Source organism: Phaeodactylum tricornutum, chromosome 13, assembly GCF_000150955.2.
Source record: "Phaeodactylum tricornutum CCAP 1055/1 chromosome 13, whole genome shotgun sequence".
Classification (NCBI taxonomy): domain Eukaryota; phylum Bacillariophyta; class Bacillariophyceae; order Surirellales; family Neidiaceae; genus Phaeodactylum; species Phaeodactylum tricornutum.
The window spans coordinates 430,948-451,548 of NC_011681.1; the positions used below are offsets into that span (position 1 = coordinate 430,948).

The window sequence follows — 20,601 nt, forward strand, 5'->3', positions numbered from 1 at the left end:
ATCACGGTCCACCAGATCACGGAACAAATCGAGACACTCCCGAAACACGTCCACAGACATTTTTGGACCAATCATTGATCTATTTGTTAGACTTTCGCGCCGCGGTCTGTGGCAGTCTTGATGATGTACCTATCGTATTCACGGTGAGAGTGCTTGGAAATCAGTCGCTCCGTCTACCGTCGCGTTGACCCTGGACACCAAGAAATTTCCTTCTCCCGACCAAAAATCCAACCATGGAGGAATCCAAGGCACAACCTGTCCCATCGTATCGTAAACCCCCCTCATTCACACAGCCAAACTGGCTAGCAATCCTCTCGCCGACTTAATATGCCCAAACGCCGTCGCAGTAAATCGGCCGAAGGAACGGCGAGCACGAAAAGTGCTACGTCGACGAGAGCCTCCCCGAAAATGAGCCTGGATGGTACGCCTCCATCACAGACACGAGCGCCTACGCCGGCGCGCTCCAACCCGTTTACGGACCTGTTTGTGGAGTCCGAAAATGTTGTAAACGATGGCATTCTGGACAGCACACTGGTGTTTCTGGAAAAGGGAATCCTCACCGAGCCTGGCTTTCGTACAGCGGCTACGGAGTTGATGGACTACGTCGAGGCTTGCCAAGATGACAACACGTCCACAACGCCCACAACAGTGACATCGTGTTCCACCTTGACGACGCCGCAAGTTTCCCTTGTGCTCCTGCCATGGGCAATTCGTAATATTTTGGGCACGGAAGTATCCACGGACGAATTGGTGTGGCGTGCACTTTCCGTTTGTCTCCAATTGGTCGCAGCTACCTCTCACCAGAACGATTTGCAGAGAGATGATCAATGGGAAAGTATTTTGACCAAGTCGACTTTATTCAAGCTTGTTCCCAGAATTGCTGTTTTCTGTGTACGCAATGAATGCATCCTGGAAACCGACGATACGTCGGAAATAGAGAAGGCCCGAGCATTTGGTTGTCAAGCGTACGAAACAATTCTGGCGTCAAACTTGTACGCACCGACTTTGGACGTCGCCTGCCACAAGGTGTGGATTCCCCTAGTGGAGTGTCTAACCAGAAACGACCAGGGTTCTTCTAGCGCCAAGCGCACGACCTGTGCACTGCAGGCCACGGTACGATTTCTGCGCAAGCTCCAATGCTCCGGCAAGGGCAATCCGAAAACGATTTTTGGTTTAGTGGCAACCCGAGAAGTCCTGGTGGCAGCATCGCGGACGTATACGTTGTTGGATACAAACCCTGATGGGCGAACAACGCTGCGAGACTTTCTTTACCAAAGTCTCTTTGACGTGTCGCAGCATATGGATGGATTTCGATCGTTGCTCTCCAAGGGCACAATCCCTGTTCAAGAAGATAACAGTATGGACACAGGATCTCCACTCAGCGAACGAGACAAACCTACTCTTTTCTTTCGATGCTACCAAGATTCTCTGCTGAAGACGATAACAGAAAGCATTGTTATGGAGGACGTCGATGTCATTCAGACCGTGCCCGTCTTACTCCGTGGCTTTTTGCATGAATCCATGGCTTGGGAGGTAAGGGAGAGAGAGAACAAGAGGCAGAAAGGCTCACTTAATTCCGAAATCTCGAATACGGTTCTCTTTCAAATGTTCGTATTTCTGACTGTTCCCCTTCGTAAGTTGCTGGTTTCCTCAAAAGTACCAGAAACCATCAGTCCCGCGACGCAAGCTCTACGCGAGTGTCTGGAGTCTTTGTTCGAGCAAGACGCCTACCTTCCATCACAAGACGTGGACGGAAAACAACTCTTGTATTTGGGCATTATCACCAATGAGCTGAGTTCGTTATCGGCTACCCAGATGGTGCAGCCAGCTGACAATGCACTTGCTGCTAATTGTATACACTCTTTTCGAACACTGATGCAATTGAATCACAATCTTCTTCATGAACAGATATCTTCCATTACGGTCCTCTTGTTTCAGTTTGGTGGCGATTACCGACTTGGAAACGAGATAACCCAGTTTCTGGTCGTAGTTGTGGAGACGTATACCAAGCTAAGACGACAAGGCTATTTAATTCGTGCAATTCTGCAAGTGGTCGGAGTCCTTACCCATACAAAGGGAGGTGAGAATGCTGTATCACTTCCGTCTCTACTACAACATACATCATTGATGACGGCTTTCGCCAACTCTGCTCAGTACAGTCCGGTCTTTCAGGTGAAAGAAATATTTGAAACCATCCAAAAGTTTATCTTGGGTTTGAAAGAGAGTGATAGTTCCTTGGAAAACACCGTTCGTGCGTTGGATTCAGTCGTAGAGCTGACAATCGTCATGGTACAAAATGTGAGAGTTGACAGTGGGACAGCTTCCGAGGTGGCATCATTGTGTCAGGAGGTCGTCGACACTGCGCTTTTAAGACTCATCAGTCCTTCACTGGGTTCTCTCACTGGTGCAGGGCTACGGCTTTGTGGGTGGTTTATTGAATTACACGCAAGGTGTGCCTTTTGGTTGGGCCCGGAAACCCAACTGGAGATTCCACCTTCAGTCATGGAGATTCTATCAACTGCATCGCAATACGCCAAAGGAGGAGAAGATTTGGCGGGCTACGAGCAAATACTGGACGAGCTCCTCTTTTTGGCATTGCATCGACTACGCCAACTACATTCGCTGATTCATGAGCAAGAGCGCATAAATTTGGGGGCTCTGAGGTCGATAGAAGGAAACAATGTTTTCACCATAGAAGCTAGCAAGTTAGCGTTTTTTGCTGGATTTGTTGCGAAACAGAATGAGGACTCTCCCTTGTCAGGTTCTCGATGGAGTAAAGTTGCTCGCGCTTTCGCTTCATGGTCGCCATACGCTGAAGACGAAGACGTCCGACTCTTTTTGGAATGGATGATTGGAGTTTTGGCTACTGACGAAGCAACGACAGAATGTCATCTCGATTCTTGTAAGATTCCTCAAAGCAATGCAGCCGTACGAGAAAATCTACAAACAGCAAGAGCACTTCTGTACGATTCCTCGTTTTTGGAGGATGCTCGCGTAGCTTCCAAGTTTGCCCTTGCCGCCCTCTCCTGTACATCGATTTCGGTAACGTCGGCAATCGAAACGCTCGGAAGTATCCGCTTCCACGAAACGAAGTCATCGGGTACTTCTCCTTTACCCCTTGGAATCAACAGCAAGGACAAATCTGGTCAGCTTGATGCGCATCTCGTGACAGAAATGCCGCTTTTCGACTCGACTACTGCATTGTCGAAGTCAAGTCGGAAGACAATGCTGGCATGTTTGCAAAAGACTGGAAGGCCTTTGATGTTTGTTAACAGCTTAGCCTCACTGTATTGCCACCTAGAGGATCCCATGGATTTCGTCGACTCGTTGTTGAGGTTGGATCAAGTCTGTAGATCCATGGCGATGTTGAGTTCCGATATATCTCAAAAAGCTCTTCATCTAGTGAAAGTGTTAAGGTTTGCTGTGGCCAGCACCCTTACTCGCATCGACGCGGGGTCTCTTTTTCACGTGTTGGGTAATTCTCAAGAAATCACGGAGGTCTTGAAGACAATAGTGCTGTCAGTAAAGCATTTGTGTCTTGAGACCTCCCTTTCAACGTCGGAAGTGATGGCAGAAATTTTGACGGCATCTTCTGCACTGACGGAGCAGCTCGTCCGTGTATCCGGAGTTTTCGAGGAGCAGATAAAACAAAGATTTGAGCAACTCATCAGAACAGCATTCTGCATCGATAGTTCAATCAAGTCAGAACGGGTTCATGAGATTGGTGTAGTTGCGTGCCTAGGACGTTCCATCCTGAAAGGCATGAAATCAAATCAACTCTTTCATGAGGAGACGTCGGATTCAACTGCTTTCAGAAACATTCGCGGTTTGTTGTTTCCATTGGTTGCAGAACTCTGCTTAGGAAGCGAAGATAGTACATGTAGCCGTCATGGATATCTCTTGTTTGGAGATCTCATTCGATTCACCACTGATTCGGAAAACTGTCCCTTTGCCGAAACAAGAAGGGATATTGAATCTGTTTGCATAGCCTCGCTTTGCAACGCGTCTCTCTCTAAAGATGCCTTACATTGCAGGCGGTACGTAGTGGCATGTCTTGTAGAGACAAGACCATCTCCTGCAGTTGCCCGGCAAATTCTCGACCAGATCCTTAATTGCCAGGTTTCGTTTCCGCTGTTGGATACTAGTTTTTGTCAGTTGGTCGGCAGTCTTCATGAGCAAGCTCTGGAGGAAATGTTTGAACGTCTTGTATCTGACCAGCAATTGTTGGTAAGATCTAGGCCACTGAATCTTCGTCTTTCACGATACGTTGTGCAATGTGTGAAAGAAACGGACCAAATCGAAGTGGCATCGAAGTACGGCCAAACTCTATTTCGAGTTGCCGTGGATTCAATTTACGGTTTTACTCCCGGTGCTTCATGGCAACATGATTTTGAGGAGTCAGTAAACTTGGTTGTAGAATTGATTTTGAGACGAGACGTATTTGCCTGTCGGGAGCTGGACTTGGCTCATTTGTTGTGTCGGCTGACGGATGTGCTCCGTCCAAATGGAAAAGTGAAGTATGTGACGGATCATATATTTGCCTCTTGCGGACGAATAATCATGACAATCTTTCTGCGCTACTCCAAACAAGTGTACAGTTGCGTTCCGTCGATGATACAGGTCCTGCGCTCGTTACAACGACATGTTTTGTACAGAACCGGCGAGAATGGTCTGGATATTGCGGACCGGGCGCAGCGGCTGACACGGTTGTACGAGCAAGTGTACGCGCACCGAGACGTTTTTAAAAAGCACGTGCTGGGCTTGCTACTTGACTTTGTCTACTGCCTCCAACAGGACACCAATCCGACTGTCAAGGAAAGTATGACACCTGCCGTATACTGTCTTTTGGATACACTCTCCAAATACGAAACGAAGCAACTGAAGGGTCTCATGGATTTGAAGGCGAAGGCAGTGTTCAAGGCCGTCTATCAAGGCTATCATGTGCATCATGCATACAAAGGGCAATAAAGTATGCTGTTTAATTACTCATGGCTATTAAGGTCTCCACCGCTTTACTGTCAATCGTATTTGTTAGCCCGGATATTTAAGGTGATGCAGCAATCTTCGCGTCCTATTCTTTCTCAAATGGCATCACCTAAACTGTTCAATGCCACCATCTTGGCTAAACACTCGTCAACATTCATATCTTCGAGAGCATCGAAGACACTCCCGATTGAACCATCTGGCATAGGTATGCGAGGATCGACTGACCATTCTTGAATCGTTGATACCGGAAGACCGGCATCCAACAAAGCTTTACCGAAGGAATCCGCCTCGATAGATTTCCCGAGCCAATTGATTCTTTCGGCCAAACCTTCGAATGGGCTCGCGGAGGCATGTACACCATTGTCGCCTTTGTTTGGTTCATCTTTAAGTCCCAGCGCCTGGTACCGTTCCAGAATTGTTTTCCGGAGACTACCCGGAGGACCTTCAGCTGGATCAGTTGGTCCCAAAACGACGTTCCGGAAATCTTCCCAAGATAACGACGTTGGACTCCATTGTACTTCAAAGCAGTGAATGCTGCAGTCCTTACCGACGAATTTGCTCCGCATAGACATGAAGAATGCATTAAAAACGTAAAGTTCGAGATTGTCTTTGCGCACCAATCCGCAATAAAAGCCACCGCCAAACTTGGCTACCTTCGTGGCCGTTTGCCAGAGTGCATCAAGACCATCGGCGTTCACATTAAAACGCTTGCAAGCCTCCATGGCATTGCAAGCCCGGTCTTCCTTCAGTACTTGATCCCAGGGTTCTCCGAATTCCTGGACAAACTTGTCGGCCGGCACAGGAATGTCCTTGGCCGGCAAAATAGTAGCCTTGGATGCTGCAATGTGTTCGCAGAAAACGATGAAATATGTGTGAGAGACACTGACGTGCAGCATTAACTCCAACATCCCTCAATCTACACCCACAGGAGCGCCATCGATGCCGTACGTACCGATTGCATAGTAATGCTGATCAATCAACTTATGCTCGTCAATTGTCACGCCATCAATATCTTTTTCACTCAAAATCTCAATACCTTTGGAAAGTAACGTTTCTCTGACAAGCTTTTGGGTTGCCAGCGTATTCGCATGCGGTTTAACGAAGACGAATGCGGCGTTACGCAGTTCCTTGGGGGCGTCACATGTACCAGGCGTCATCGCCGTCGCACCCGCTTTTTTCTGCAGCGTCATCAAAGCCGCTGTCACGGCAAACAACAAGATTTCGGTAGAGAACAGTGAAGCCATGGTAAGCCACAAGTCGAACAAAGGAAAGACAGTCGTTGTGAGGGCGGAGAAAGGGTTCTTGTCTATACTAACAGTAAATGCGTTTACTTGTTGACAGCGTGTCGCATTTTCTCGAAAAAAGGGCCTCTCGTGAAAGCATAAGCACTACTTACTAGACGGACCGACGACGCAAAGGCTATAAAAAAATACAGCATTTTGGCAAGTCGGGCGATTTCCTCGTTGTGGTGGTGGTCACAATCTAAAAACCACCTCGCCATTCGAAACGCTATGTGCAGCCTGTAAAACTATTATTAATACCTTCATTAAACAATTTCTAGAATGCGTCTCGATGTACATAAACGAAGAACCAGGACACACCGATCCTGTCAAAGGAAGCGCGGAACGTTCCGGCGAACTCGTGTCAAATATTGCAAACACTCATGCGCCGTGGCTCGTTCTTGCGGGTCTATCACAAGCATACGTCGTAATAATTCCAAGAACCAATCGTCGTGCGAGGCAATGAGTCGTTCCAGCGGCATTGCTTTTTGAACGTACGCGGCGTTCTCGGACGACAAAACACGTCCCATGCGATGCCGACCTTTCGAGTCGAAGGCTTCCCTAGCAAATCGTCGACTGCTGCTGTCACTACTACCTCCCAATTTTTTGGCGCGTTCCACCAAATGGCGAGGAAAAGGTCCCAGCGTACGTTCTATCAAGGCCAAGTGTTCTAAATTGTCGTGAGTCGAAAACAGTAGTTCTCCTTGGTACAGTTCTGCTAGAATGCACCCGGTGGACCATATGTCAGACGGCATACTCCAGCCCGTTCCCAGGATAACTTCGGGAGCCCGGTACTGACGGGTATTGATCACCGTCGATTTCTTTTCCTCGTCGTAGCAGGCTCCTCCAAAGTCAATAACCTTGATGCGGGTCGATGCCGGCACATATTGCTGGTGTCGACGATCACCGTGCGAAAAAGATACTTCACGTGCATTCATGAGTAACACATTTTCAATCTTCAGATCCGTATGGATCAGGCGAAACGAATGCAAGAACTCCAATGTTTCCAACAACTGAATCGCAAAATCTTGCACGCACTCCATGGGAAAGGATTTGTAGTTGTGTAGCTTCATAAAATCATACAAACTTGGTCCCAAAGACTCAAATACTATACAGTAGTGACCTTGAAAAGTAAAAGCGTCATGCAAGTTGACACAGTGGGATAAGCCGCGTCCACCTCGGCGGTTTACTTGCCGCACAATCTTGGCTTCAATCAGGGCCGATTCGTAGTACCGAGGTACATCCCGAACCACCTTGATGGCAACGACTTCCGACGTTGGTCCGGACGCTGACCGTCGCAGATCGGTACAGTCCAAAACCTTACCAAATGTACCAATACCGACCTGCCGCAACACTTTATATCGATCGAGGAGAAGCGTACCGGGGTCTCCCCGAAAATGTCCAACCGTGTCGTCCCTGGAAGGCGATCGAGTATGGCTCACGGGTGACTGCTCTTGTCGTAACAACTGTCTCTGTTTCCTGTAAGCCGAGGACTTACGAATGCACTGATTCTCTTCTTCCTCGTCACTACTGACGATTCCAGCACGGAGAGCCGGAGACAAGGACGGGTAGGAACGCGACCGAGTTCGACTATGTCGTGACTTGGACCGCGGACGACGTCGCGGGCGCGGAGATCTTGATGAGGCACTGGGAGCACGTCGACGGGGTGAACGATCTCGACTAGCACTATGATTGCTTCGTCGACGATGACGTCGCGGTGACCGTGAACGGCGTCGACTGCGTTTCAAAACACGGTGGGACCGTTCTTTAGTTTCGGCATCATTCTCGCGTCTACGAGCGCGTGGAGACGAGGGAGTACGACCGGAACGTTCGCGCTGTTTGCGAGTGTTGCTCGCCAGTCGTCTCCTGGAAGGTGTTTCCTCCTTGTATGGATGCGGAGACGCCCGCTGACGATCCGGAGACCGCGAACGGCTTCGACTGTGTCTTGGTTTGCGACGGCGATGTTCCCGGCGAGATTTTCGAGTTCTCGTGTCGTCTCGGTCACCGTTGCTGGCAGGATCCATTCTGCACTACTTCTTTTGACGATAGATCAACAAGAGCGATGGCATAAGCCAGGAGAAAGTCGATTCGGTAGCACACACAAATACGCTGGCGGATTGTGACTCGACTTCTCCAGTGAACTCGTTGGATGATACCATCAAAGGAACTTCCGCCAAATTGTTTTCTTTTCTGCGCACGCTTGCAAGTCTAAGTGGATGGATATGGACAACAGTAGATGCTCAGGCAAGGCCCGCTGGTGGATAGCGCACGACGAGTGATCGATGAGTCCCACGTGTCACGTGTACCGTCGTTCTCCGGCTCTTGACGACAGGCTGGGCACTCACACACACGATCGTGCTTCTTTGGCGAACGAGAAGTGTAAGCAGGCATGCCACACTAATCTAACATAATACCCTACCAATTGAGGGCGTGAGAGTCCCTTACAACTGTAATTCCTGAAAATTTTCTATTGGTCCAAACAGTTTGTGCTCCTGGAAAACCCGGATTTATGAACTCCCCACTATTCAAAAATTCCCTTCATGGTACGTATTTCAATTAACTGTGAGATGCCGAATCCCAAAAGCTACCTAACGATTTAAGCCAGTTGATGTTTTAAACCACAGCATTCCAGTACCGTAAAAGGCCAATTAGCGACTCAGGGCTGGGATCGCAAGGACAACTGTGGTTCTCCGTGTGTACGGAGCTCCCGGTACTGGTTTCTACAGTTGTTCTACACGTGCAAGCGGGGGCCTCAATTCTAATGGCAGGAGGATCTTGCGAACTTTCAACGCGAAAAACCGGCAGCGGCCACTACAAACTGCGCATAAGAAACCGGGCAATCAACCTTTTGCAACATCGCCATGAGCACAACAGGTTTCAACGCGGCTGGTGCCGGAAAGAAGGCGGTTCACGTCAAGGTGAGTTTGGTATTGGCTCGTTTAGCCAAATAGTCCCTCGGCGTGCCTGTCTTTGTAGCACTGTGCGCGATGTGCCATTTTGATAAGGCCCGCTACGTTCCATGAAAGAGAAATGTCCCATACCGCAAGCATCGACGGCAGTGGCGATTTCTACAAACGCATGGCCATTGTTTCTGTAGGCCATCAAGTGAGAAAGAAAGGATGTTACCGTTCTCGTGTCTTCCAAAGAGATTGTTGTGGGCTCGATGACTTGGTGGTGGTCATGTGACCCAAAGTCATTGGAAGCGAAGAGGCCAACATCATCAATACAGGTTTCTAGACAGGAGGGCGGTCATCGTGCCTCGTTTCGGTAGTCTTTTCGATGATGCTGCTACGGAACATGTGCGTAGGGTCGGTACTGGCGGTTTTGGAAAAGCGTGCGGCTGAAAAATGTGTGATAAACGCGATTCCTTTCAGTTGGGTGCCGTTTCCATCGGAAGACCTGTCTATGCGACATTCTTTTAAGGATATAGAACCGTTCATGACAGAATCTCGTTTTCCACATAATCTGAAAGGTCTCCGATTCTGAAATTTTTGCCAGTCACATGACCGGCGCGCTGAGACTTGATACTTTTGAAATATGTCTCGGCATTGCTGACGACAACAGGCGTCTCACAATTTCTTGTCCCCCCCCCCTCGTTTTTGCACAGTGGGCCGGCAAAACCATTGCGCTCGGGACTTTCCCTGCTTCTGAAGCGGACGAAAAATGTGCCAGAGCGAAGGCTTTAACTCGAGCATGGCGATCTACCATGCGACCAAAACCTAGTCGCGACTGGGTCATGGTTGAACTAGAACGTCTGGGTGTGAGGGTGGTAAGTGGGCGTCTCGGGCGCAAAGCGGGTGAAGATGGAGAGGACGATCCAATGGACCCCAAAAAGGGCGGTCATCCTGGTGGTATGAGCATCGGAGGTCCTATTGAAAGAAATTCGAGCATGGGATTTGGTGGCGAGATGGACTTGAACGCCTTGATGGCTAGACGGAATTCCTCCATTGGAATGTCAATGATGGGCGATACAATGAACCGACGCGGCTCTTTAGGATCATTGGGCCAAACCATGGGTATGGATGGCGACCCTTCGATGCCTCCGCACCGCCCTTTTGTGGGGGGTGGTGCGGCTGCGGCGTACGAAGCCTCCCGTCACGATCACTATACGCAGAAAAGCGCCGAGCAACAACGTCGTGCGTCGAGCCTGGGCTTGGGTAACTTAACGGGCGGTGGCCTCGGCAATATGGGGATGTCTGTGAATCCTAATCAGTAAGTCTTGTCTGCAGAAACTCACTGAGCTTTGTCGTTTGCCCTTCCTGACCGTTTGTTGGCTTCTCAGACATTACGAAATGCTAAAGCTCCACCACATGAACCTCCTCAATGAAATCCAGGAAACAACCTTGATGATGAATCTTTATCAACAGCAGCAATTACAGCAGCAGCAACATCAGCTACAGCAGCAGGCTGGACCAGATGGTATGGGCAACAACGGTGATCCGGGACTGGGTATGATGCAGCAACAGCTTCAAAATAGTGGTTCCTCTAACCAGCAGGGTCTCGACCAGATGTTTGGTTCCGCCCAATTGAGTCAACAACAGCGTGCATCCTTGGGTCTGGGAGGTCCGCAAATGGGGGGCGGAAATACAGGCGGCGGCGGTAACTATAACTCGCAGCAACAATTCCAGCTGATGCAGCAACAAATGGAAGGCGGTATGGGTGGCGGTGGACAAGGAGGTGTTAGCTCCATGGGACAAAGCGGAAATCAGGTTATGGAAAGCCGTCTTGCGCAGCTAAAAGACGACCTTGCTCGAGGAAGAACCCAAGGAGACAAAATGGGATCCTCTAGTTCGCCTGGAGCCACTTCACCGGGAAGAAAACGAACGCTGGATAAAGTCAGCGGCTCAAGTAAGAAAAGAAGCAAGCCGGAGGAGGAGGACAACGATGATGACGATGACGAGGAGGACGGCTCAAAATAAACTTCAAAGAGCTCTAGCAAAACAATTATAATTGATAGTATGTTGTTTGTGAACCGAACCCCATCTACGTCATATTATTGTATCACACCATTTGCAATCGCAAGCAGAATCCATTTACAGCTACCTTTCTAGTCACTATCAAGTCGAAGCAAAAAGTTCACTTCTTGTTGTGTTGCTCTGGAAGGTAGGGTTTCTAGCCGATTGCTATTGCATTGACTGTGAATGCCCTATGATCGCTAACGAAAGTGTATTATTTCATTTATCAGTGCAATCTAATTTGAGTTGATATGTAAGTTTATGACTCTTCGTGAGGCTGTAATGTGGTGAACATTTGTAGAGTTACTATTTCTCGTAATGAGCTTTTGATTGGATGATTGAAAGTGACTGTAAATGAATAGCAACGAAGATAAGAGAACAGGAAGGAACTTCTGAGATGAATCAAATGAAATAATTGTCGTTTACAACGGTGGAGAAGCAAAACATGAATGATACCAAATACACGCACACAATTTGCCGGTGGATACAACAATCGGATATTTCGACAGGTTTCGCGCTATTCGCAGGAATCACTCAGATTTCATTAACGCTCGTAAACATCTAAATGGTCCCCACGCGATCCATACAAAGTAGTGTTTTTGATGTCGTCTAATTCTCGGTCGGCATTCCCCCATTCTCTAGGGATTTCCAAAAGTCTGGATATCAGCGCGTCTGCTTCTATTGTTTGGGCCCTCCTTGTTGATGTAGACTCTTATCCGAATCACCTTTCTACTTGCATGAGTGTAAGAGTGTATCAACCCCATCCCACCAATCGAAGAAATCCTAGGGGAAGCAGCAATGCATCACAAAACGTAGGCAGTGTCAAAGCAGGGTCCAAGTGGGTAGAGGTTCGACAGTTCAAAGGTCGCACATACAAGATGCTTGTGTCGACCACGGCTGTAGACAATGAGGAAGATGACCCAAAGTCGTTCACTGTGGCGACGGACGCGCTGGGTTCTACCAGCACGGCAACTCATACCCTGACAACCATAGACGAAAGGTCATGCCGATTGTCCTTGTCGTATGGTATCGTTCCACATCGGTGGTGGTCTCAAATATATTTCGCCTGCTTCAAGAGAATCCTCAGAAAAGACTGCCTGGAAGCCCTGGAGCATGATCTTGCTGACATTGCGAAAGCTGCCGTTGCCGTTGCCACCGGACAAGATGAGGCTCGGTAAGAAAAAACCTGAACCAGTACTGAGCGCCACTAATTCTGAATGTCGAATCCGTGTTGGCCTTCCTTGATGATTGCGTTCTCTTTCTTCGTATTAAGGATATCTAGATTTGAATTTATCTTGAGAATATTTTATTGATCTGTTAAAGTTAGGTAGACATTCACACTATAGTGAAGAAAGTAGGGGTTCGGGAAGCGACCCGTTGGCGTTGTCTTGATCGGTCACTTCGTCGGTGTATACCAGTGAAGCGCTTTGACTTTCACAGGCTTCGGAAGTGTCGCTAGATTCCGTTTCAGGATCAACAAAGGGTCGAATGAAGAGAAGCAGGAGTCCTCCAACAAGTTGCATAATAGCCGTAATGGCAAATGTAAATTGGTAAGAGTGTTTGTCGGATAGAACACCACCGATTAGGGCACTCCCAGTCCACCCAAACGATGATATACTCTCTAAACCTTTCCACATTGCTCTTTCATTCGACTTGACACTATCCATTAAAATGCTTTCGAGCAAAGGATAGGTGCAGTTCATTATCCCCGTTCGAATCAAGTCTGCAACACAAAAAAGGGTTAAACTCTATGAGAAATTCTGATCACCCCGACAGATATCCACAAGAATACAGCCGAAAAGACAGACTTACAAACCACGACAATGATTCCGATGCGCTTACTATCCCCCTGCTCCACACGGTTGCTTAGCCACGTCATGAAGAATAGGAGAGACACACCAGCCATGTTGAACAAAACTGTCGTTTCTACACGCCCTAGGTGTTTACTGATACTTTGACTGACAAAAGAGAGACCCGAAATGCTAATGGGCACGACCAAAAAGATTCCTTGTACCGCTGCACTACCCAAACCGAGTTCTTTAAAAAATAGTGGGAAATACTTGACGCTTGCTCCGCTCCCTAAAGAAACGATCAATGATGACAAGAAGAGCACATACGGTACAATCTTCTTGGAAAGGTTCCTCGGCACCTCGACCTCTGCCTCCTCCCTGACATCCGCTACGGTATCCGACGGAAAGCCTACAGTGGCCGTCAGTGGCGTTCTTGGTACTGCTTCGTCGTCTTCGTTCTCGGGGATGGCGTGCTTGTCGTCGAAGAAAAACATGAGACCAGCTGCCGGAATCTCGAGACAAACGCCTACCAAGAACACTGGAAAAATTTCCTTGAGCGACCAATCATCCTGATTCTTGGACACGGTCAACAGCAAGACAATGCCCACGATCGGACCAATAGTCGACGACAGGAGGTAACAAGAATACAGGTAGGTCAAAAGCTCACTTCGTCTACCCTTCGGGATGGAATCGGAAAAAAGCGCTTGCGAAGGTCCGTAAGAAATTCCGTTGACAATCCCCCAAAGCCCTAATGCTGCCACCAGAATATAATACGACTGCTTCGCGGCCTCTGTAGACTCTTCCGCATCCTCTTTTACTATCATTAAGGCCCAGACCGTAATCCCAATCGTGGCAAACATAAGGACTCCACCGGCTCGTACGACTTTGGCTTTACCAAACTTGTCCGCGACCATACCAATCGGCACTGCCGTCAGCAATTGAGTCAAACCTTCCACCGCTTCCGCAGTACCTACCAAGGTATTGTCTCGGGATGCTTGGCCCATTGCGCCGCCCAAGGCGTACAAAAATCCGGACAAGACGACCGATCCCCAAATGGAATCGGCCACACCAAAGCACGCACACATGACCAGCGACAGCCGTACATTGTGGTTCTTCCAAGGGTCTCTTCCGGTGGACGGGTCTACTTGCGGATCGTCACCGCCTTCAGCGGAAGGACTAGCGGGGTTGCGACAGGGCGATTCCGCCGAGACAACAGCCTCATCAGGCGTTCCCTGAGAACTTTCTTCGTGCGAGCTTGGCGTCACATTGGGATCGAGCAGTGGGTCTGCAAGCGCGGAATCTTGCATTGCCATGAGTTTGGTCTCTACTGTAGAGTCAGCACAAGTTTTGTGACAGTCCTTGACAATAATGTCACCGAACGCTAAGTAACCAACTTCCAAAACTAGCGAGAGCGAAGACTGAAAACGCTGGACAACTCTTACCAGTTGGTGTCGATGGCGCGAGATTTTTTGGCCTTGCGCGCACTGTTTTCGCACGCAACCTTTTTCTCGGCAAACGTTCACGGTGCGCGACTCGGATCTGACAAAAGTCCAATGTTACTGATGTGCCTTACGAAAACAGTGAGGAACGCAACGCAGGTTGTGTTTACAGTTATTCCTCTTCCTTATTTACCTTGGTGTCTGTATCGCTCAGCTCCTGTGTCTTTTCCATGAGACCTAGTTTTTACGAGTTTTTCCTTCTTGGCCGTAAAATCGCGGACAGTCCAAACCTAGGGACAGGCATCGACTGAAGCATTGCAGAAGTCTCACTCATCATGGCAACATCCCACGTGATTCCTCCCGAGTTCTTGCCGCGAGAAAACCCCAAAAACATCGACGAAAACACAGACAACGAGACTTGTATAGGATCACTTTTTGCCGACGACAAAGATCAGGATGAACAAGATGATCACCCTGAACGCCTGATACAAGTAGTTACAGTCGGCCACGACCAGACTTACACATTGTCACTTCCACCAGACGTTGGAACGCTCTTTGCCCATTGCGTTTGGAGCGGGTCCTTGTATTTGTCAGATTTTTTGGCTCGCTGTGCCAAAGACTTCCTGCTGCATCAGAAGACGGTCGAGTTAGGCGCGGGTACCGGTCTGCCCTCTCTGGTGGCGCTCGCACACGGTTCGGATCTGTCTATTCTCACCGACTACCCCGACGAACTTGTCCTGCAGTCTTTACGAGAAACGGTTGGTTTAAACTGGGATGCAATTTGTGATCGGCGTACGCCATATTTTCCTCGTCCCCCTCCAGTGGCCGTGGTTGGACATGATTGGGGAACTTCGGTCGACCCGGTCGTCCGGGAAGCGATGCGCCTTTCGCATGGCGTTGACAAGTCTAACTTTGATTTGGCTATATTGTCGGAATGTTTGTGGATGCATCGGTCCCACGCAGCGTTGGCCCGGTCCGTGGACCAACTAGTGCACCCAAAACACGGACGCGTAGTTCTGACCTACGCCCATCACGTTCCCGGCTACGAGGAGGAGGACGATGCCTTCTTTGAGTTGTGCAGTACACACCATCGACTAGTAACCGTACATCAAGAGTTTCGACTTTGTCCCTACATGTGGGATGACACGAAAACAATTACAGTGTATCTCCGCGTTTTGGCTAGACCAAGCGGCGCACAAGTAGTAACTGGTAGATGGCATTTTATGGAATGATTGGCGCTCTCTACTGCTTCTGGAGATCCGTAAAGTCCAACGGATCGTTACCACATTACTCCCAAATATTGACCAAATCCCACGGACTCGGTCGGGGTTCGGTACGCAGACCAATTAAAACGACGGCCGGGGCAAAGCCGTACAACAGCAACGTCCGTGTTTTGGCGAAGATATAGTTCACGTCCAACATGGAGAGAATCCGGGACGAAAGCTTGCCAAACTTGACCAAACCGCCGGATTGGCGGCGTCGGGGGACAGCCATTGTCGCGCAGAAGAACGCACGGCTGCAACGAGTCGGGCGCAAAAAGCAAGAAAGTGAGTGTGTTCGGACAATTTCACCATATGTGATCTTCGTCGAGAATTTTGAAACTTACGATGGGAGATTACAGTCTGTGACTTGGCTAGCAAACACCAAATGCACTCAGTATCAGCAACTCGAAAGGAGAAATGATTTGGCGTTTTGAAAGAGACACAGACAGAGTGTAACTGTAAATGAGTTTGGAGGTCGAAAAGGTTGCGATTGGTTCTGATGCCAGCCAACCTTGCTTGGCATTCGTTCCGAAGTCGTGATACTGAGCGTTGCTCATGAAATTGAATCTTGAACAATTTTAGCTCAATAAATACTATGAGACGCTAGAGATATACCTATTCTGTTCACTGATTAGAGATGCTGCTACCCGATAGCTTTGCGGTTGTATACCTTCATCCGATGAAAGCGATGTAATCAAAGGCGTATCGTCTTGCTAGATAATGTTAACAGTTAAGGTTGTTCTAGCACAACTGACAGTGGATATGCTCTGGCAAAGGCTGCGAAAGGAGACTCCTATGTTGAATTCCTTGAAGGCATAACGCTTTCAGTTATTCATATTGCTTCCGTTAAAGGATCTATGGTACCCTGTATGTCGCCAACTTTTTCATTTCTTCTGGATTTTCGTATTTGAACCAGTGGTTACTTCCAACCATTGGTTGCAATCCAAGGGCGGCGCGCTTCTCGTTGACTCGCGCCGCTAGGGCCTTTTCGGCCCCGGGGTATATATTACCCACGTAGCACCCCGACAAAAAGAAAAAAGCGTGGAGCCAAGGTTCTAAAGGGGAGGGAGGAGACAAATTATTAGAAAAGAATCTAAAAACAGCGGTCCACAGATACAACGTATAGTATATGCATTCACATAGCCTTACGTCGTGATATCGGAACCTTCTTGATCCAATTCGAGTACATCTGGACGCTCAGGCCCATTCCGCCGCCTATGAGAGCGGACGAAAAACCCATTTGGAGGGTGAACGCAACGGAAAAAAAGAACTTGCGTGGTGTTGCAGACAACACAGAACACTACTGGAATAGTTCCTGAACAAGGGGATGCTCTTTGTTTTTCAGGCTGGCTGCCTGGGAAGTTGGGCTGACTGTGAGACTCAAGGCGACCGGCCGTACCTGTCACCCGGTACAAATCTATCCGTATGTTGGCTACGGAAGAAAGTGGTTCTCGTCCATGGAATCTGGAATGCTTTGTCGATCGCCATCACGATACAATCCATTTTTGGTTAGCCCTTAAAAAAACTCCATAGACTACCTTTGCTAGTTCAGATGGGTCTTTTTTTATCTAGTCCCATCGCAGCAAAACCATATGATTGTGAGGTATGACCCCCCACAAAACCAACCGGGGAAATGAGACCAAACGTCAAAGGGGAAAAAAGAACCATAACCACTTTGACGCTACATGCAATAGCTGCTAGAAGCGCAATGAACAGATTCATTCTTCGTCCCAAATTGCATGGAGTTAAGGAGTACGTTCCACGATTGAGATGTCAGTAGTTTTAAACTACCTTCGAAACCAATGACCTTATCTAATGTTAGTAGGATGGGGAACTACGAATGTTCCTCTCACCGAAAAACGGATTTCAACGGGTCTTCCGGCAAAACCAGTTGTGATTTCCGCTCGTGTCGCTCCTTCTGCGAGTTTTTCCGCTGATCATATTGACTTCCTTTGCTCTTTCGTTCCAAGGAACGGATCTCGTTAGGTGACACAAAATCAGGATTCTGGAACAAGGTTTGACCTCCGAACGATCCTCGAAAAATGCGGATCGGGTTCAAAACAAAACGCGGGCCAATTTCCACCATGGAAGTAGCCTCTTCTCTTCCTGAATTCTTCTTAATTTGATGAGCTTCCTTGGCGTTTGACGGCTGTTCTTCAATAACTTGATAATTCCGCACCCAGATCTAAAAGTTTTAGCAAAAGTGAATGCAGATGTGAGTGCCATGCTGCAACAGAGAAGCGGCTAAGGATTGATTGCCCGACATTGCTTCATTCCATCGTAGTCTATAATGATGGTATTCTCATTGATCAGTGATCTCTGACATACGCTCATCATTTTTGTAATCACTAGCATGATCTCTGTTTTACGGACGTAGCAGACAGTAGAGTGTAATAGAAGGACTTACCCTGTTGTCCGCATAGCAAAACGCCATCACCCGATCAACAAATGGCTTGCTCTTCGGATGGCCCCGCGGGGTACCAAATGTGTCAATGAAGAGTTCCTTTAATAGCTTCAAGTGATCCACACGCCCAAAGCTCTCATCAAACGTCATAATCGGCCGGGATCCTTTCATACAATTCCCCGTCAAACGCAGCTCATCCATCGTATGAATGTTTGTGACATGAAAACGCACACTCGGGCCGGGCGACTGACCACCGACGCGGCCCAGCCACATGTACGCATCCTGTCTTTTGCGACATTCCAAGAACATAGTCGTGTTGCAGGAACGCATTTCGCAAATATCGCTGACAGCCTGGCCAACCCCGTCCTCACCTGGATCAAGTTTGGACTCCTTCTTGTGGTGCGGCATGAGCGTGCGCAGATCTTCCAATAGATGGCGGTAGCGTGCCGTGACACCCCGAGAGCAAAGGGTCAAACAACGCTGCTTGTTTCGATACCGACCATCATTCCGCACGGTAGTATCGTCGATATCCTCACCGTCGCTATGTACTTCACTTTCGGCTTGGAGAAGTTCAGCTTTTCTCCTTGAAGAACTATCCTCCGTGACAACCTTTTCGTCGACTTTTTGTTGAGGCCCTGCATCCAGGCTTCCAGCCTTTTCGACAAGATCACCGCTAATTCGACGGCGTTTGAAACTATCTTTCTTTTTGGCCATGTTGGATTGCAGATAGAATCACACAACGGAGTTTGTAAGACGCTTGTGATCAAAATGAGAGGTCTGATAGTTTGGTATTTCGAGAAATTGCTTGGCGCCCTAATGGGGTATGAGTACTTTTCTTTTTTGATTGCTGCTGTCCTCGTTTAGTGCTCAAGTTAACTGTAACGGCTGTAAATGAGATGTAAAGCATTTTGAATGTTGTTTACTGTTACTTTTATATCAAAATGTATATCCAAAGAGTCATAAAACAAAGAAAACTACGAAACGGTCATTGAGTCATCGATACGCAGCAACAGGTGCAAGCCTCATCTTTCAATGATCGGCACATACTTCATCTCGCATGCAAAGACAGTGTGAAAGCTGTTTCTTGCTCTGGCCCCGAAAAGCGACGCGCTACACGATGGTTCGAAACGTATTCATAATTTGCTCCTATATCATCGGATGTAGGGCTCAGAACTGGGCCCGCATCCAGACTTTAGGTGATGAGTTCCTTCCCCGTTCGGGATTCGGGGCCAGCAGCTTTGGCGACACGGCTTATCTGTTTGGGGGTGTAGTCGAAACAGACTTTGCCGACGGAAACTATTCCAACAGTCTATACACTTTTCGGCAGGAGAATGGCCTAGATACATACCGGCAAGTCGACCCAGCCGACCACTCCCAGCCCGTACCATCACCGCGGGCCCAACTAGCGCTCGCAGTCAACGCCGACTTTGTGTTCGTGTTTGGTGGAGTCGCACCCGTCGTCAACGCGGCGGGAAATGTTGTCATTAAGCCGGCGGAAGATGTGGCATGGCTATTTGATATCGCAACCAACTCGTGGATAAGTTTGATGGGCATTAATGGTACTGAACCGACGCCTCGCTTCGGCGCAACGGCTCTCGCTTACGGCTCTCGCTTTCTCGCATTTGGAGGTGCCCAGGCAGACTCGCTCGGGTCGCTGGCTGTCTCAAACGAATTGTGGGAGCTAGACCCGTCCACACGAGCTTGGTCGCTAGTGCCGATCGCTCCGTCTGGTCGTCCGGCAACGGGTCGAGTGTTTGCGTTTGGGCATACTTTTGAAAACAATATATACATCGTTGGAGGCCAAGGGTCCAGTGGTGAATATCTCACGTCCATCGAAATGTCAACCCAATCCGCTAGTTTTTTGGATGCCAACTGGAAAACGTTCGTTCCCGAAGAAGCTCCTAGTCAAGTGCGAGGTGAGTTTGATTTGATGTTGGTCGGAGATGTTCCTTTGGCTTTTCTCACAAATTTTGGATGCTACATCCACAAAACAGGCGCTTTTGACTCGGTACTAGGAAATAATTTTTTATTGTATGCTGGTACGCAGCCAGACGGGTCCATCGGGTGTGGATTGTCGGTCGATGCTTCTCCCTTGAATCCGTCCGAAGAAACATGGTTCTACGACTTTTCTACCGAAACCTGGACAAAGACCGTCTTTGCTGGATCGCGGCCTCCCGCTTTAATTGATGTGCAAGGTGTCTACATTGAACCTTACATGTACGCGTTTGGAGGTTTCAAATACGAGTGTCCCGGGGACGGACAAGTGTACAATCCTGATACATATCGCTACGAAGTCACTCTACCCACTCCAAGACCAACAGTGAGCCCCACGTCAATGCCCACCAAAGAACCAGAACCCAACGCTACTAGCGGAACGCTTTCGAGCACCGGCTTCATCAAATTGGCGATTATTGTGCTCAGTTTTATGATGTCGCAGAACAATTTGTATCCGTAACAATAACTTGTCTTCGATGTTGCACTAGAT

At 48.6% G+C, this 20,601-nt stretch overlaps 8 protein-coding genes across 8 annotated transcripts; 5 read left to right on the top strand and 3 right to left on the bottom strand.

Annotated features, from left to right (window-relative positions):
• Positions 1-327: 327 nt before the first annotated feature.
• PHATRDRAFT_47371 (predicted protein) lies at positions 328-4,968 on the top strand (the record flags this gene model as incomplete). The annotated part of the gene is made up of 1 exon (XM_002181518.1): positions 328-4,968. The coding sequence occupies one exon, from the start codon at positions 328-330 to the stop codon at positions 4,966-4,968; it is 4,641 nt and encodes a 1,546-aa protein (XP_002181554.1).
• A 1,627-nt stretch (positions 4,969-6,595) lies between these two features.
• PHATRDRAFT_14003 (predicted protein) lies at positions 6,596-7,681 on the bottom strand (the record flags this gene model as incomplete). The annotated part of the gene is made up of 1 exon (XM_002181690.1): positions 6,596-7,681. A coding segment is annotated over one exon (1,086 nt), but the record flags the coding sequence as incomplete, so codon positions are not given.
• A 1,390-nt stretch (positions 7,682-9,071) lies between these two features.
• On the top strand, positions 9,072-11,241 carry PHATRDRAFT_47373 (predicted protein). The gene is made up of 3 exons (XM_002181519.1): positions 9,072-9,184; positions 9,874-10,478; positions 10,549-11,241. The coding sequence occupies exons 1-3, from the start codon at positions 9,128-9,130 to the stop codon at positions 11,183-11,185; spliced, it is 1,299 nt and encodes a 432-aa protein (XP_002181555.1). The 5' UTR covers positions 9,072-9,127; the 3' UTR covers positions 11,186-11,241.
• Positions 11,242-11,823: 582 nt separating this feature from the next.
• On the top strand, positions 11,824-12,399 carry PHATRDRAFT_37567 (predicted protein; the record flags this gene model as incomplete). Its single annotated transcript, XM_002181520.1, has 1 exon — positions 11,824-12,399. The coding sequence occupies one exon, from the start codon at positions 11,824-11,826 to the stop codon at positions 12,397-12,399; it is 576 nt and encodes a 191-aa protein (XP_002181556.1).
• A 162-nt stretch (positions 12,400-12,561) lies between these two features.
• PHATRDRAFT_47374 (predicted protein) lies at positions 12,562-14,393 on the bottom strand (the record flags this gene model as incomplete). The annotated part of the gene is made up of 2 exons (XM_002181691.1): positions 13,034-14,393; positions 12,562-12,944 (listed from the first exon to the last, which is right to left on the bottom strand). Exons 1-2 carry the CDS (start codon positions 14,322-14,324, stop codon positions 12,562-12,564), a joined length of 1,674 nt encoding a protein of 557 aa, XP_002181727.1. The 5' UTR covers positions 14,325-14,393.
• Positions 14,394-14,785: 392 nt separating this feature from the next.
• Positions 14,786-15,682, top strand: PHATRDRAFT_37569 (predicted protein; the record flags this gene model as incomplete). The annotated part of the gene is made up of 1 exon (XM_002181521.1): positions 14,786-15,682. One exon carries the CDS (start codon positions 14,786-14,788, stop codon positions 15,680-15,682), a length of 897 nt encoding a protein of 298 aa, XP_002181557.1.
• A 1,879-nt stretch (positions 15,683-17,561) lies between these two features.
• Positions 17,562-18,848, bottom strand: PHATRDRAFT_21557 (predicted protein; the record flags this gene model as incomplete). Its single annotated transcript, XM_002181692.1, has 2 exons — positions 18,120-18,848; positions 17,562-17,897 (listed from the first exon to the last, which is right to left on the bottom strand). The coding sequence occupies exons 1-2, from the start codon at positions 18,828-18,830 to the stop codon at positions 17,562-17,564; spliced, it is 1,047 nt and encodes a 348-aa protein (XP_002181728.1). The 5' UTR covers positions 18,831-18,848.
• A 1,198-nt stretch (positions 18,849-20,046) lies between these two features.
• On the top strand, positions 20,047-20,571 carry PHATRDRAFT_37571 (predicted protein; the record flags this gene model as incomplete). The annotated part of the gene is made up of 1 exon (XM_002181522.1): positions 20,047-20,571. One exon carries the CDS (start codon positions 20,047-20,049, stop codon positions 20,569-20,571), a length of 525 nt encoding a protein of 174 aa, XP_002181558.1.
• Between the last annotated feature and the right edge of the window lie 30 nt (positions 20,572-20,601).